The 18,284-nt window shown below is 32.2% G+C and overlaps 1 protein-coding gene across 1 annotated transcript; it reads right to left on the bottom strand.

Moving 5' to 3' along the window:
* On the bottom strand, window positions 1-1,869 carry LOC148172383 (uncharacterized). The gene is made up of 6 exons (XM_088039754.1): window positions 1,743-1,869; window positions 1,671-1,691; window positions 1,125-1,618; window positions 762-1,073; window positions 562-706; window positions 1-172 (listed from the first exon to the last, which is right to left on the bottom strand). Exons 1-6 carry the CDS (start codon window positions 1,867-1,869, stop codon window positions 75-77), a joined length of 1,197 nt encoding a protein of 398 aa, XP_087895880.1. The 3' UTR covers window positions 1-74.
* Window positions 1,870-18,284: the final 16,415 nt, after the last annotated feature.

Genomic DNA, 18,284 nt, shown 5'->3' with positions numbered 1-18,284 from the left:
TAAAAGTATAAAGTTTTATTTATTATTCAAAATAAAGGGCGTGCAATATAAGCAATAAAGAATTACTTAACTAATTACATATATGAAAAGCGTGTTTGGCGCTTTTTGGTAAGGAGCTTATATTTTTTCTTATTATAGTCATCGTCGTCGTCGTCCTCATCGTTGCAGTGATCTGTGAGAAAAATATTATCAATATTTCATAAGAATGATCATCAATGTGATGATTAGAATAAATTGAATAATGATCCCCACGAAAGTGAATTAATTTTATTCAAACTAATAAATCGTTTATTGTCAAAAGATGATAAAGCTTTTATTAATTTTAAAAGTGCAAAGTGATGTATTTGAATTAAATGTATTCTGTCGTGCCCATTTTTAAAGCTGAAATAAACAATAAAGCAATAAATAGCCTGTTCAGAATACGATTTTTCACAATACCTACATTTCATAATTTGAATTTAAATTCGAATCTAACGAATAAATTGTGTTAAATTAATCTTTATGCGGTAAATGATGTTAATATAGATGTTAGTGTTAAAATCAAGACATTGATATTATTACCTCTATTTTTGTGCTTCAACTTCCTCGACTGTGGCATGTATGAATTTGATCCTGCTGATATTTTAACGAATTTGTCGATTGAGAGAGTTAGAAATAAAATTGAATCAAGTTGCCATCCACTTCCAGATGATTCAAAATTACATGTCTGCGAATGAAAAATTAAATTAATACTAATAATAATAAGACATGTAAGTACTTACTTGGGCAATGAGATTTCGAAATAAAAGCGTCAAAATATCGTGTAGTTTCTCATTCGTTGTTGTTTTCAAAAATATTTTATTTTCAGTAGTAAAGTATTTATTTTCTCCGTTGACTTTATCATCATCCGCCAGCCGTAACACATATTTGCTACATAATTCCAAATTAAATTTGATAGCACCCAATTGTTTAATTTTTTTATGTAACAAATCTTTAATCATATTCATCGAATCAACCAACAACTCGAAAAGTTCCACATGGTTATGGTTGTAGAGAATGTAGGTCTCAACGCGCGATTTGAACGCCAATAATGGCTGTAAAGGAGAAATTAATACCAAAATTTAGTTAAAATAAAGACTACTTACTTTGATTAGAGATAACCTTCGTAGTGGAGCTGATGTTGATGATGATGTTGATTGCTGGTGCTGGTGCTGCTGCAGTCCACTTCCTTGAGGTTGATGATGATGATGGGAAAATGCTTGTAGTTTTTCGTCTAGTAAATGTTTTAAACATTGGAGTTGAATAAATTTTGTTTGATTTTTGCGTTTTTCCCAGACAGATTTTGATGAACTCAACAATAGGTTTTTACATTCTTTTGTTGACTTTGCAATTTCTTCATTGATTTCGGTCACATTTTCTTTCGAATCCAAAGAAATATTGTTCAACATGTTTTCTATGTTCTTGATTTGTTCATCCATGCTAGTAGATGATGTTGATGAAGATGCTGATGATGACGATGACGACGACGATGATGATAGTTTCGTTGATTTATTCATGTTTCTCAAATTCAAAAACGTTGGCCTTTTCTGCCTTACCAACGTCTTTCTGCCCTCTGAAGATGATACTTGATCCTTTACCGCTCAACAAATAATTTCGAAGCTCGGAATTATCCAAAAAGTTTTGCGCCAAACGTTTGGGTAAAAAGAGATCACCTTTTCCATCAACAGAACAAACAACCGAATTTCCAAATTTTGTTTTAATACACTTTATATTAATAATTTTATACGAATGATCAACTACTAAGTCTTCATTTGCCCGAACACGATTGGGCAATGTGCATGAAGCGGTGTCATTTAATGACTGAAGAGTATTATGATGATTGGAATTCATTTTAATGATTTAAGTAATGCACGCGGACAGTAAAACTAGAATGAAGTGTCTGAAACTGAAATGAATAATAGATCTCCTTGTATGAAATAATTTATTACGTCACACAAAAATGATAAGCAAAAGCGTAAATTTGATTGGTTCTAAAATTAAAATATTTCATCATCGGTAGAAACCACCGAAGAAGAGGAAGAAGACGATGAAATATGTACAGTACTTGCTAATGTATATTTTTTCAAATGTAATTTAATACAACACCTTTTAAATGACTGTATTGAAAATAATGGTTTGTTGATGCACCATCCACACCAAGACCCAGAATCACCTACGTATTGGTACAATTTAGTAGATTTTATGACATAATGTAAAACAACTTTTTTTAGTTTAATACTAAAATCTGAATAAGATGTAACGTTTAATGAAATTATGTGGTCCACACATTTAAAACATACTCCAAACATACAGAGGTATTCATCATCACCAAACGTAACATCATAAAAATCGAAATTTATGCAAATGTACTTGTATCTTTGAATATTTCGAATATGTAGTCCGTATTCATTATAATAAGGGTTTTGGTATATCAGTAGTTTCATAAAGTTTTCACACTTCACTCTTTCACCCCACGTATAATTTTGATTAAGACAATTTTCACATTGACAATTAGCAAATTCGGTACCACTTTCAGCATTTTCAACGGAGATTATAATATCATTCTCAAGTCTTTCAGTCCAATAAAATTTGAGAAAATCGTACCATAAAATTGTCGGTAAAATATTGTATAAATTAACAATGCTATTTCCAAATGGAAAAGATTTTATTATTTGTATAAACGTTAAGTTTTGCAACGATTTTGGAGCTGAACCACTCATTTTTACTGTAATTGATTGATTGATTAGCAAACGACAGCACGACTTATTGCAATTGATTCGACTGGAAATATAAGAATATAAAACACGGAACTTTACCACTGAGGGAACGTTTTTTAATAAATCTGGGAAACCACGATTACCATAAATTACGTAATTGAACGGAAAACCTAACCAATGAACTAATTTGATAAAAAGCTGTAGTTTTCCTTAATATTTCATTAATCAGTAATAAAGTTAAAATCTGATTTACTCATCATTCTGACAAATTGGGATAATTTAAATCAAATTGTTTTTCATTAGAACAATTTATTTCGAATATCGACAAATCTTTAATATTCGATCGGGTGAACACAATTAAATTCATATTATTAAAAACCGTTAACACTGATCGAGTTGGTGATGTAATATTTTCTACAGATAAGACGGAAACATTACCACTAACAGAATGTTTTTTATAAAACACGGAAACCACTTTTACCACAACTTCGTATTTTTACAAAATCCTTTAAACTAATTTGATAAAAAACGGTGGTTTTATTAGCATTTTATTTATAAAACTTATAAAAAATATAAGTATAATATAAGTATAATTAAAATTTTTAATTTACTCATTATCATCTTCTATTTCTTCTCCTTCTTCTTCTTTATTTTCGAATGTTACAAGCCGAGATAGTAAATTCTTAATTTGAATCAAAATGTTTTCATTGGGGCAATTTATTCCGAATATCGACAAATCTTTGATAGCGGATCGTGTGACCGCATTTAAAAATTCATCGAACTCAAAGAAATTCATTTTATTAAAAAAGTACATTTTTCCGTTAACACATCGTATTGCACCTAATAATTTATGTGCAGGAACGCCTGGAAATCGTTCCGATATCAAGCCGACACTATTTATTTTATTAGAACACGGATTAATGTTTACAAATTTATTATGATCCAGAAATAATATCACATCACCAGAATAAGTCATTAATGCTGAACGAATTGGTGATGAAATGTTAAACATTTTTTCTACAGTTATCGGGTTATTATTTTTACTTGATAATGTTAATTGAGGTAATTTTACGATATAAATTTGATTTTTTACAATAATCATTACTTTTTCTTCATTATTTGAAGGCAATTGAAATATTACAGAAATTTCCTTAAAATCCAATGGAAGAAATTTCAACCAATCAGTAATTAACATTGGTTTCGTATATGAATTTTTTCCAATTTCGATTAACCATACCCATTTTTTGTAAAAAATATAAAAATGGTTTTTTACAATTAAAAACGTACTGATTTTTTTATTTAATTTACACAAATCCGGATATGTTTCATTTTGTCCTGAACTCGATGAAGATGAGCTGATACTAGTGGTAGCTGTAGTAGTAGTGGTTGTTGTTGTAGCAGTAGTTGGAAAAGTATTTTCATTCTTCTGGTTAATGCTTTTGGTAGTAGGCAAATATGTTCCATATAAATTTTCAATTGCTCGTATATCATCAGTATCTAAAGATTTTTTACCATGTTGATAATAAGCATACATAATAGATGAATTTATATATGAATGTTGTAATCCTAAGGTATGTCCGATTTCGTGAAGAATAACAGACAAAAAATCTAAATCATTTTCGTTTGGGTTATCGTAAAAATTCCATCTTTCCGCTGAATCAATATGCACTTCCGATACATTTGAATGATTAGGATAATCAGCATGTGCTAAAACTCCTCCTTCTCCATCTAATTTACTAGAGCAGGGTCTTCGATGTATGAAATAAGAATGCACACCGTTGGCGAATGTAATAAAAATATTTGGAAATCTGCTGAAATTCTCTTCGATAAACTTAAAATTGGTATTTTGCTCCCAAATTTGAAATGCTTCACGAATAATTTTTTTAATTTTTTCATCTCTCATATATGCACGCCACGTGAGGTTCATGTGATGCCATATTTTATCTTTCTTTACATTAAAATCCGATAAGGTATCCGGTATACCACAACGAGGACGTTCGATAAATTTTAATGTTTCGTTATCAATCTCTCCAGTCGAATTTAAGCTGTAGAATTCTTGAAATTCAAATAAAGCAGATCTTATTTTTTCGTAATTATTTTCTAATAATGATAAGGAGTCTGATGATGATAATGATGATGATGATTCGTCAGTACTATCACCGAAAAGATACCCATATTTATACAAATAATGAACTACAATTTTCTTTTCATCTTCACTATTACTGTTGAGATAATTCCCATAAATTATCATGCGATTTAAACATAACCACAAAACTAATAACAAAGTCGTTTTCATCATTATTTATTCGTAAAGATGAAGTGTTTAACTAAGAAAAAAATCGTAGTTACGTCTTTATATATCTATATTGAAATCAAATACATATGTATTTATAATTACATAGTACAAACATATTTATCATTACAATAGAAGCTGTAGGCACCTATGTATTACTACAATTCATATTGTACAATTTGATTTCTATTTAATTTATTGTATGTAAATGTAAGTAAGCCTGAAAGTAGTACGATTAGAGACATTTCAATAATCGATATAACTAACAAGAAATCATTGTAATGTTTGCATTTTGCTAATTTTACTTTTTCATCAAATTCATTAAAAATATTATTTACAACATTATTCCATACAGATGAAAAATTCATTGACGGTTCTGATGGTTTTATTATTGAAATTGAAGACGTAGTTATTGGTACTTCCGCTGACTGTGATAATTGTGTTGGTGGAATAAATAACGAATTTGATAATTTAATCCAATCAGAATCGAAATAAGATCGATTTTGAAAAACAAATCTTAATTTATAAAATATTGTTCGATTTGATGATGTCATCATACTCGTTATTGTTGGTGACATCGTCGTCGTCGTCTCGGTTGCCGATATCGATGAATCGTAATCGAAATTATTTTCTTCATCTTGAAAAATTGAAAGTTGAAAATCTCGCCCCATATTTTTCATCATCATCCAATTATCAGGCCATGTATCGTTAAAATTATCACTAATGGAGATATAACATTCAATTATATCCGAAGTACGTTGTACATGTAGAATGTTGTTAATTAATACAACAAATAATACATATATATTCATCATCTTCTTATTGTGTTTTATGATGTTGTTGTTGATGATGATGATGATGATGATGATGATGATGGTTTCGTTTGATGTCAATACACCTGGGGCAATTTTCTAAAGAGGGTGGTGGTCCGTCAATTACATCGACGTTCTCGTTGTAGTCGTTGTCACAATAGTAATGTTCCAAACAGGGTAAATGATTTTTGATATCGGAATCTTCTTTAAAAATTGCTGGTAACTGGTTGTAAATTTGAAATAAATCAATCGAAGATAAATTAATCAATTGAAATTTAATTTTATCCAGTAGATAAATTTTGGTTTCTTCAAAATACAAAATTTCTTGTAATAACTTTTTCTGTCTAATCACTTCACTACAACGATTACTGCTGCTGCTGCTGCTGCTACCGTTATTGCTACTACTGCTAGTATCACTACTGTTATTGTTCATAGCAACACACACACAAATAATTTGATTTAATTTGATTTATGGAAGATCATTTATATAACATTTCTCCCTCTTTTTTACTATCAGTTTTCATATAAAGATTATTATTTTTACCATTTTTGATGACAATAAATATTATACAATATGTATTTGAATAAAAATTTTGGTACAAAAAAATCTTGATCTTATTTCAAAGGTTGCAACTCTCAAATATATGAGCTGTCACACTATTTTTCATCATAAATTTTGGATCAGTCTCATTACGAAGAGATAGAGCATTGTCGAAAGAGGAAACTATATGAAAGATCATATTAAGACAAAAATCAGTCAGTGTTTCTACGTATAGAATGAATAAAGTGTCGAAGAGTGTTTCTGAAAATGGATCAATTTTGTTGTGAAGATGCAATCAAAATTTCAATAAGTAACATTGAGAATGATGCGTATTGTTCGTTTTCCGATTTTCTTCAAAAAAATAATGATAACATCATCATCATCAACAACAACAACAACAACAACAACAACAACATCACCATCAACACCAACATCGAGAAAAGTGTCATCTATAAATTTTATATCGATCTTATTCTTACGTGCAACAGATACATCGATAAAAAAATTTCATTTTATAGTGTAATGAGTGAAATAAAAAAAATACATCTTTTGTATAATAAACTAAAAGTGATTATTCCCCCCATCAAATGGAGATTTAAAACCAAATGCAAAAAATGTAAAAAGAAAAAGAAGACCATCAATTTACTGCGACGACTCCCGTAAGAATGATGGTGATTAAATTAGATCTTATTAGGTATGTAGTAGGAATAAATTTAGACCAATCATAATCATTATCAATAGGTACTTTATTTGTCATCTAGAAGAAAAAGAAGTTAGTTGTTAGCTAGCTAGCTAGCTGATAATATTGATGTGTTGGTGATTTCCTCAGCTCTCTACGAAATAATTAATAATGAAGATTATCGTGTGTGACATCCAAGGATTTTGTATTCCTGAATTTATTCCGAAAGAGCTTACACTGTTCGACGGAAAACAGATCAGCCATTACTTTTTCAAGTCTCCAATACCGTACCAATCACTTGATCCAGAATCGCGTCGACAAGTCAACTATTTAGAAAAATCGCATCACATGATACGATACACTTCAGGAATAATTCCATACCAAGAAATCGACAACATTTTAGGATATCATTTCGATTCCGAACATGGTGAGCGGGTCGATGTGATCTACGTTAAAGGAAGAATGAATGTAATTTTCTTAAAAGACTACTTCAAATATCACACCGACACCATTACATGGTCTCCTGAAATTATTAATATAGAAAAAGACGTCAACACCACAATTCAATGCATCGAGAAATTTCCAAAGGCCATTCCGTTCTGCATGTATCATGAATATGCTTCAGGAAATAAAAAACTATGTATTTGTAGCGCCAATAATGCACATTATTTATATAATTGGATATGTAATAATAAAATTTATAAGAAATAAAATTTGTGTTTCGAACACTTTTGTCACCTTCTACAAGCTTAATTAATACAAATTCATAATTAAAATGATAAAATTAGAAATATCAACGTTTGCGGTGAATGCAATATGCTTTCGTATCTGCAGGAAAACCACTTGCGGCTTCAATATCAACCTTAAGAATCGATTCGAAAGTCACTAACTTGGTTGATTGCACTTTAAAAATAATATTTAAATTACTACAACTACTCTGTACCTTGGAATTCAAATCATAGAGCTCCTTTAACCCTCTGGTCCCCTTTTTGTTGTTTCTTAAACAAATTTTAAATTACGTCGTAATTAATCTGACATCTGTTATAGCCAACTGGCATTGTGATTTTGTGAAGATTTTTGTTGGAAAAGCATTCCCGAAGTATCTTTTACCTTTCTGAGGGTAAATTGAGGTCTCTCGAACCCGATTTTTTCATTCGCAGACATGCAATTTTGAATCGTCTGGAAGTGGATGGCAACTTGATTCAATTTTATTTCTAACTCTCTCAATCGACAAATTCGTTAAAATATCAGCAGGATCAAATTCATACATGCCACAGTCGAGGAAGTTGAAGCACAAAAATAGAGGTAATAATATCAATGTCTTGATTTTAACACTAACATCTATATTAACATCATTTACCGCATAAAGATTGATTTAACACAATTTATTCGTTAGATTCGAATTTAAATTCAAATTATGAAATGTAGAAAAATCGTATTCTGAACAGGCTATTTACGACGACTCCTTACCTAAAAACGCCAAACACGCTTTTCATATATGTAATTAGTTAAGTAATTCTTTATTGCTTATATTGCACGCCCTTTATTTTGAATAATAAATAAAACTTTATACTTTTATTTAATTTTATTTGTATATAATATATTTACAAAGCAATAAATTGAAAAGAAGGCTTCCTTTTCCGTGGTCTTCCACGCCTTCGAATTGTCTCAGGATACTGTGAAGATATTCAAAAATAAATTCCTTGAATTGAAAATATATGAAAAAAGGAACTCACCTTATGGTAAATATGTAGGCCCCATGTATTGTTTATACAACCTACACTGCCTAGTTCACACCCTGATATATTGAGAATTTCAGCATCTTCAGGGAGTTTTTCAAGAGACACCAAGACAAACTGATAAAGATAGGTTAAAATAAAACATAAATATATTATATAAAGATCATAAACTTACAAATTTAAGATTAGGCCATCGGTTTCTAATAATTGATTTGACTTCTTCTCTTGTTTGCGTATTCATTTTGAATACTTGTAAATTACGGAAGTTCAATTGGATTTATATTTGCACGCACCACCCACTCACACACCTCTTATCGAATTCAAAATTTGCGCTAAAAATATGACATCTACTAATGTTGATCGATTTGCAGATTCCTGCATACATTAGACGATCTGCAGAATTTTTTTTTTTCATTAATTTATTATTATATAGGTACTCGATCGCTATAATAGTGTCATTGCCCCATACACTTTTTACATATTTCCAGAAAATTTTTTAATCGATAATACAGATTTCTACCACACCACGATGGATAGATGGCGTGCACTCCACCATTTTTAAATATCCCGCTACAGAAAATCGTACATACGACCCACCAAAAGTCTCATAAAAAATACAAGCAGCGACTGAAAATCTCAAACACCTTGTTTATACCCTGCGAACTATTTTAAATTTTTGTCTTGTTTGAAAACATCTAGTTTGGTCTGTTATCAATGTTTGCGGTTATTCCGAGAAACGCGGAAATCAGACCAAATGACCACACCCAAATAACGAACTATTTTACATGTTTTTTCCGAGAAATTATAATATTTTTTTCCGAGAAATTGCAATTTTTTCCGAGAACCGCACTCAAATTTTTTTGAATTTTTTGCTCTCTCTCTAGCGCCCTCTATGATTGTCACCCAAACCGTCACCGCCATCTTGATCCTCTACCAGCTGTCACAATTAAAGACGCCATCTTGAACGATCAAATGTCAAATTTACAGCCATCTGTCAATTCAAATTTCCCGCCGCCAGCTGTCAAATTTCCACCGCCATCTGTCAAATTTTTAAATTTCCCGCCGTTTAGCCGCGCACGCGCAAATTGAACTGTTTATCGGCTCGCGGCGCCTCCAACCGGCTACACATTTCAATTTCCCGCCACCAGCTGTCAAATTCCCACCGCCATCTGTCAAATTTTTAAATCACCCGCCACCTGATTGGCAGATGACCAGCAATACGCCGGAAGAGCCGCCGACACCATCTGTGCGCCTGATTGGTAGATGACCAGCAATACATCACCGGACGGGCGCTCGAGATTACGACTTCCGGTCTAGAACCGGCTTTGTATCACTACTTATCTTGAATTTTTTTTATAATGTTACTTACGTCAATGACGTTTTAGTTACTATTTTATGCCCAAGTTTTTAATTTTCAGGTGTTAAACCACAATTAGAACAGTTTTTTCTTTCAAAACTTACTTTACTTCATGTTTGAGGTTAACTGCAAATGTCAGTCGAAAAATTGAAACTCACATTTGTAACGAGCGGCAAATTTCTATAACATTACATAGCCACCCTTGATGCTAGAAACATTTATAAACACCTTGTACAAAATACATAACTTGCAACTCTTGATAAAAACCAATTAAATATCAGCTGCAATGTTGCTGTCACTGCTTTACATGATCTTATCTCAGCAATCTATCAGTGCTAATTGATCTTTGAGCAACTAAGTAGTTGAAAAGGGAACACGGTAATTTAGATAAATATTATGATTGATTTTGATTGGTCGCTATAAATATTCATCGTGGTAAGAGGTGGTTTTTAATTGGTGTAAAGATTCAGATGTATGTCTAAAGTCTTGATTTAAAAAAGCACACTAATTGCTTAATTCACTGAACAAGATTGAGCTTTCATATTTTCCCCATGTTGACCTCACAAATTCCCATGCACTGTTGTCGTAAACTCATAAATCACAAATATTATTTGTTTTGGAAAGGTGTATGTGTGCAATTCCAGAGATTATAAATAATTTATGTAGCGAAAAGCAGTTTGATATGTGTGACTTATTTAATTTATACTGAATAATTGAAGATGCCGGATTGCGAAATTCACATGATTGGAAGTGAACTTAAATGCAACGACAAGGGTAATAATTTTTCAGATACGATCTTGTAAAGGTCACATCGAAATGGACGCAATTTATAGCTGTCAAAATGTCAACAGTTAATTTTAAAGGTATTTAATGATAAACATCAGATTTACGAACGTGCATGCAAGAACGATTTAAATTGCGACACATTAGCATATTTAATGATGGACGTAATAAAGAATCGTGGCATCGCAAGCATAAACCTCACACGTTTACCCTATAAGGGTGGCTCAACTGCATCTACAGCTTGTCACAATGTTGTTTTGTTTTATTTCTTTCCAGAAACTTCCAACTAACATAGAAGTTTGTCAGTTTGCATGCTCAAACATCCTCTGCGTGCACCGTCTCGAATATAAACAAATCCAACAATTTGTAATTGCAAATTTATAACACTCGCTCCTTCTTCATGGTAAAAACTCAGGCAATAACCGCAGAAGCGACGCAACAATCTTCAGACTTAATTAATTATCGCGTGCTTTTTCTCCAGCAGCAATTAAAGTCTGCTCCTTGTAAGGTGCCTGGGAATACCAGTATCACAGCTTCTTAGATCGAAATAGTAAATGGACTATAATGGTCAAGGTGGTGGTTCTCCGGAAGATAACAATAATCAAAAAACTTGCTAGAAAAAAGTGATTTATTGTCTCGTCCATTGAAGTACATAACGAGGTGCAGGTGATTGTGGGAAAAGACGTTGTTCTTTGAATGTCAAAGGATTAGCACCAACAATTCTAGAGTGTTAAATAAATAAATCGACTCGTTCTAAGTCTACTTATGATTTACATAGATTAACAACCGATAATGTAAAGAATAATGACATGGAGAAATACAGGACATAACGGGTAACGAAAATTGGCCAAGGCGCGTCAGCGAAGTGAACAATTTTTTAAATATAATTTTAATTAACATCAAGTGAAGAAAATAATGATGATGGTTTTCTGTTGCGTCATTTCGGTACTTGCAGGAATTTTAATGGAATGTAGGGTATCTATGATCTCCAATAAGAAGTACGAAATACGAAACCTAAAGGTGAAATCGGCGAGAATTGGCATTACGGTTAAAAAATACTTGATAAATGATAATATTCGAAATCGTTTATTTCTACACGAACTTTCATTGCTCTTATTCCTCTGCTAATAAGAGTACAATCTGACCAAACTGTTGCAAATTCTCGCTCACGCTCATACTAAACTGACATTAAAAAAGCGCTTGACAAGACGACGTAAAGGATTAAAGCCTTCATCTGAATAATTAAGCGATTTTATATATGGTGAGTTAATTAATTTATGATTTGACACAGTCTGGCTTTGCTCAGCAGGATACATTATTCACAACGAACGGTTTCTTACAACCCGTGGGAATAACATTCCGTACTGATAATGCTACTGGTGTCTTCACAAACAATGCTACTTTGTGACTATTGGCGAAATTAAAGATTTAATTAATTGCGATGATATACGTTCTAGCTAATAGTGAAGAATCTTCAAGACAGGTTTAGATTTATACGTACGGGAGATATTAATAGCCATAACATTAATTCGATTGGAAATTTTAAATAAACTCATGATAGTGAAATGTAAACATCTAATAACTTCAAAAAAAATGCTAATCAAGGAGAAATTACCATTAATTAAGACTAATTTAACAAGCCATAAATTTAGCGTTCATTTCTGGTTTAACCCGTTGAAAAATGAAGGAATCTCAAGAATAACAAACTGCAACTTCTAATTTCGCTGAAAGAATACCGACATAAATCGCGTTCAAATAAAGTTATTTGAAAACTATATAAAATCTGGTGCACTCACAACACTAAAACTCTGGAAATATAGGTGAGAATGGTCCTCTTTGTATAAGTTTAGAGTACTCGTAAGTTCGACCGTCATAAAATATTTTATAACCCGAACTAGATCACTTCCGGCGAATACCGATGTCTCTGACATAAAAATTTTAAAGTTTGGGGGTGTTTTTACAGGCGAATCCACTTTGCTATACGAAATAGCTCACACTAATAGTCACAACATTTAAATGTGTCTCTATAGCATAGAGCTTGTCGCCTTCGGCAGCAATGGAAATGCAAATAGCTCTGTTTATTATTACCAAAAGACTTTTGTCAGAAGAATTTTTTCGACGCGAACTGTGTTCGCAATGCTATAAATAAAGTGGGTAATCGCTGCAATGGAACGCAGAATTGATGTTCAATCAGTTTCGGAACAATGAGGATGAGCGTGTGATGGTGCTGCAGAACCTCTTTTTCGGATGTTGAGTTAAGCGTGCTGCAAGTTTTAAACTTAAACAAGTTGGGGAATTTTTTTGGTAATGTAATCTTTGCGGAGTTAGTTAACAGTCTCTTGAGCTTGTCAACTCGAATTCTGCTCCAGAAGATGTAGAATGTGGCCACATGGTCGATATTACGCGGAATTTTCTTGTGGGAAGAATTTTTGTCGTAAATTTTGTAGCATTAATTCCGGTAGATTCTATATCTGTTTATACAGTGTCATTAATTGGCCTATAACGCGCAATTTTTATCCTCTCCAGTCAATCAAACGCGATGACAAAATAAACGCATCAAATGGTAAGCGGATGATCCCTTCTTTGCCAAATTCAAACAATAGTCCACTCTGTAATGTCAATAACTTCTGTTTCGGATCAATCATCGTATTTTCCAGCGGCTGGCTTTGTCTGTTTTCTTGTAGTCTCTTGAGGAATATAAATGACAGGATTCCAGGGAACAAGTCGCCTGTTCTTGCCAATAATCCGAATTGTTGAGATGCTTACACTTGTGTCTTGTAGGTGAAATTTTTTTCCACTTTTATGGTGCCGATAGACACAACAATGACAATTAATCAAAGCATTGCGTACTCATTAGACACTGATTGAAGGTGATAAACAGCAACATGTATCATTCATCAGACTTGTCAAAAATAGGCGCATTTCGCCGAGCCCAAAATGCTAATTCAGTTTATTTTTAATAAGTGGGGCACGATTAAACTTTTATAGCGATCTGTTTATTTCATTAGTAAAGATAAACGGAAAATATGAAGAATTAGCAAGCGACGAGTTTTCCTTTTGGACGTTTCGCTTTCATCTGGCAGATTTACAAGCGGACATTAAGGCGAGTGCCAAGACTCGTCGCTGGTCAGAATTCGAGCTGAGCTGTCACATCGGGAAGGTTGTCAAGCGGTACCTCTGTTTACAACACCCCTTACTGTGCTATCGTAAAGTGATTGTAAAATGATAAATGCTTATTTTGCCTCTGTCTGGTAGAAATACTTCTTCATGGGTAAAATAATATGAATCAAAAAAATTTATTTTAAAATTGTAAGTACAGTTGCGGCGGATGAAAAGTAAGACAAAATGACAAGTTCAAAATTTTGTCTTTGTAAAACCACCTATAATTGAAGTTTTTGAAATGTCAGTTCGATTGTCATTGAGACAGGACGATTCAGTGTCGTAGAAGAAAGAACTTTAGTTCAAACTTCAAATATTTAATAAAATTAAATGTTGTTAACAAAAATTAATATTTTATTGCAGCATCACCGGAATGAATAACACTTTCGTCTCCATGGCATCGACATAATAGCATGTTGAACGAAATGTTCAGGTATCATTTGCCAGCTATCCGAAATGCTCTGGATCAATTTTTCGCGATTATTGGGCAAAATTTGTTCATTTATGTTTTTGGTCATGATACCCCGAATGTTTTCAATAGGATTCAGGTCGAGACTCTTTGCCGGCCAAGGTAATGTTTGCGCCCTATTGTCCTGTAAACAATTGCTGACTGGGCTCGGACTGCAGTTGAAAAGGGGTTTTTGCGAAGAAAATTTGCTAATACCACGTCTTCGTCCGGGGTTGATATTTTTCTTCAACCAGTTCCTTGCTTCTTCGGATGGTTCCCGTCTCTCAAAACTAACGTTTTGCACGTAATATCGTTTTCATATTGACACCAACTTTATTTGCATTATCTATCAACATCTATCAAACGAGCTAGAATCAGAGCTTTTTGCAATTCTGTGAGTTGGGGCATTTTAAATATGTTTGGGACAACTTTGGTTTATTTTTTGTTGACAGTGACATTGCGATCCTTGATTAAAACCTAATTTACACCTTATAATTTTTGAAATTTTCAAATACAGGGTGAAAAGTCGATGTCTTACTTTTCATCCGCCGCAACTGTACATTAGTACGTTGTTCAAAAAATAATTTAACTAGTCAAATAATAAATAGATTAAAGTATTATTTAATATTAGAATGCCAAACAGAAATTTTCTAAAAAAAACTAAACTTATCTGTTTTATGTTTAATTTTATTTGTTTTCAAATAGATACGTATTTGGTAAGAAGGTATACTCAAAAGATATAAAATACATAGTATAATAATGTGTATAATATGTACATGTTAGTAAGTATTTATAAGAAAAGTGGTATTTACATAATAGGTACTTATTTACAATATTGACAATTAACTAATACATAGGTAATACAAACTCAATGACGGCAGATCGGAATAGACAATCTTTGTTTCCTAGAGTCAATTAATTCCAGCAACATGTGATCAAAATAAAACTTAATCAATTTTGGTTCCATTTTTTTTTCCAAAAAGTTGGGTCTTCATAAATATATTCATATTTCATATCACTTTCTTGTCCAAACCAAACACCCAGAATACACATTTTTTTTCGTGTTATTCTTAACTGCCCTTGGATTTGGTAATACCAATTATGATTTGAATTTGTATGTATGTTCCATTTTTTTCTAGTTACCAGAAGTCAACCTTTTTATTCTCCCAAAAAAAATTTATATTGTTCTCAAAGGAACAAGATTTAGTGGGTTTTTCAGTAAAAGTTGAACCGGCCGGCGGCAAAATGAAAGAAATTGTCATCACCTAGTAAAACTCCGGTCAGTTTCTTAGATAAACTCTAATCCAATATTGCAAACATCAGGTAAATTGCATCCGGTCAGGTCGCTCCATAGAGTCATACCATTCAAAACAATTTTGTTTCATTCAACATTTTTTATTCATTGATGGACTTTTAAATTCTAGTGAAATAAGAAAAAAATAAACATAAATAATAAAATATGTAATAAGAAAAATAATAATAAATTACTATTTTATTAAATTTCATTTTCTAAATTTTACGTCCAACACCGTGAAATAGTCGAGAAATTAATTCGTGTGTCATTGAAAGACTTTAGTTGAAAACATGACAATAAATTAAATGAATTTTCATACTACATAGTTGTTTCTATAATTTCATACATCAAGCATTATGAAACTTCGATGTGCTTGTACTTATTAGCACTTTTAATAACGCTCTTCTAATTGTAACCATTTTATTATCCTCTGTGCGAAACAAGCAGGTAAAAATTTTAGAAGAAATCCCTTGATTTACAACTTCCAAAGCTGGTCAAGAAACCGCAAATGAGGGTTCGGTTATAAATCACCATAGTCGTAAATTATCTGCAAAGCTCAGAGCTTCGATTGAAAAATTTTTAGTTTATCTCACTCATAACTAGACCAATTTTAATGATATCGATTTAAATTTAGCGGGAAAGTGATTTTGAAAGTATTCTTTACTAATTCTAAGTTTAAAAATTCACAAAAATCGGACATAAACTTCTATTCGTAAAACTACCCCTAAATTATCGAATTTTCAAGTCCTTTAACTTTTAAATTAAATGTTTTTTCCAATGTTTGATTCTTAGTTTTAGAAGAAAATATGAATACAAGCAGTTGAGAATAAGAACGAAACTGATACATTAAAAAATAAGCGAAATATTTAGACGATACTTTACATGGGATTCTCCATAAGAAAAATGTCTTGGCACTCGCCTTAAATATGGCGATATTAATAATGCGTTTAATTATGTGTTTGAATTTGCAGACATTTTTACACCTCATTACTGGGCTACATCTGTCGATTGCTGTCGTAAATCCGGATTATAAAACGACGGAAAAATGGAGGTGATCTTGCAGATGCGCGCGACAAATGCTGCCAAACATAATATCACTAATATTATTTCATTGAAGACGATGCTCGACTTGGCATCGATGATGACGGTAGATCGTAATGTTTAAAGACCTCAATTCTGCGCAAGGTCTATTTCGGATGATTTTACTTCTTGAGATAGTTGAAATAGGTTAATTGCTACGTTTAGGCTTAAAAATTTGAGTAATCAAAACTGAAGAATAACGTTTTTCGCTAGTAGATTTATCTGTTCGCATATAAACCACGTTTGGCGTAAAACAAGTCATAACTGTCATATGTGGGGTGAATTTGCGCTGAAAATGCAGTTTCGGATCCCGAGCCACTTTCTCCAGCATATTTATGAGCAAAGGACCCCTGCTACGCCAACACTCCTCAATACAGGATATTGAGTTGATATTGCACCGCTAGACAGTAGAAATTGTAGTTTGAAACTACTTCCACTTTTATCATAAAGATGAATGTGTCTTCTCTTCGAACTAACGATACACTTCATTTGAATATTTCCAACTACTAATAACCTGATGGCTAATAGAATGCCGTTTTATTAGTCTTCTCGGCGGTGGAACAGATTATTGAGTAGCTCCTGTGGTATATAGCGGCAAATCTTAATAAAACTGCTGCTGATATCAAACCGGATTCGCCTGGATTACGTTATAAAAAAAGAACAGATGAAAAGGTGAGATAAGTGGTGTTAATAAACGTCGTGACTGTTTCAGTATTCGCCAGTGTAAAAATACGGTAAAAAGGAAATCCGATGACGGCAACTCCATTAATTGATTAGTGTCATCGCTAAACTAAAGAAAACTAACCATTAACATTAAATCTGACACCTGTCAGTGTGTAATTGCGACTTAGATAAAGGCAATTAAAAACTCAGTCTAATAGCTAAGCTTGATGCTTTATCTTTGCTGTTTTATTCATGACAAACTTGTTTATGCTTGTCAACAAAAATGTAACCATGAAAATTCCGCATAGGGCAGTACAAAAACCTCAAAATGAATTTCTACGCACAAAATTAAGTTTCTTTTCACATTCAGATTTCTGTAAAGGGGCATAAATCTTCCCTTAACTTTGAAAGAATCGACTTTTTGGAGAAGTGGTTTAACAATAGTAGAATGACTACGTAATAAGTTTGCAATTTTTCATACCATCATCAGTAAATACTCAATTTATTATACTTGTTTAAAAACATTAGTTTTGTTGCTTTCAATCATATACTTTTTTATTATGTTGAATTTTTACGACTGTACAAATGAATATCTCGTATTTTCGCAAAATCTTAATTAGTTTTATCTTAATTACCAAAGACATAATTTTTGTTCGAATTGCAGTAAACGATCGTAAAAGTAGATACCGGAGTAAAATTAT

The sequence above is a fragment of the Gnatocerus cornutus genome, chromosome 6, assembly GCF_029298725.1.
Source record: "Gnatocerus cornutus isolate USDA-ARS CGAHR chromosome 6, icGnaCorn1.1, whole genome shotgun sequence".
Classification (NCBI taxonomy): domain Eukaryota; kingdom Metazoa; phylum Arthropoda; class Insecta; order Coleoptera; family Tenebrionidae; genus Gnatocerus; species Gnatocerus cornutus.
This window is presented reverse-complemented; position numbering and strand designations above follow the sequence as displayed.

Bases quoted from the DNA above. Each gene is read 5' to 3' on its own strand.
- LOC148172383 (XM_088039754.1), bottom strand. From the start codon at position 1,869: ATGAATTCCAATCATCATAATACTCTTCAGTCATTAAATGACACCGCT. The intron at 1,692-1,742 runs GTATTAAAACAA...TTGATGGAAAAG, and splicing joins TAAAATTATTAATATAAAGT to GTGATCTCTTTTTACCCAAA. The intron at 1,074-1,124 runs GTAAGTAGTCTT...TCTCCTTTACAG, and splicing joins GAAGGTTATCTCTAATCAAA to CCATTATTGGCGTTCAAATC.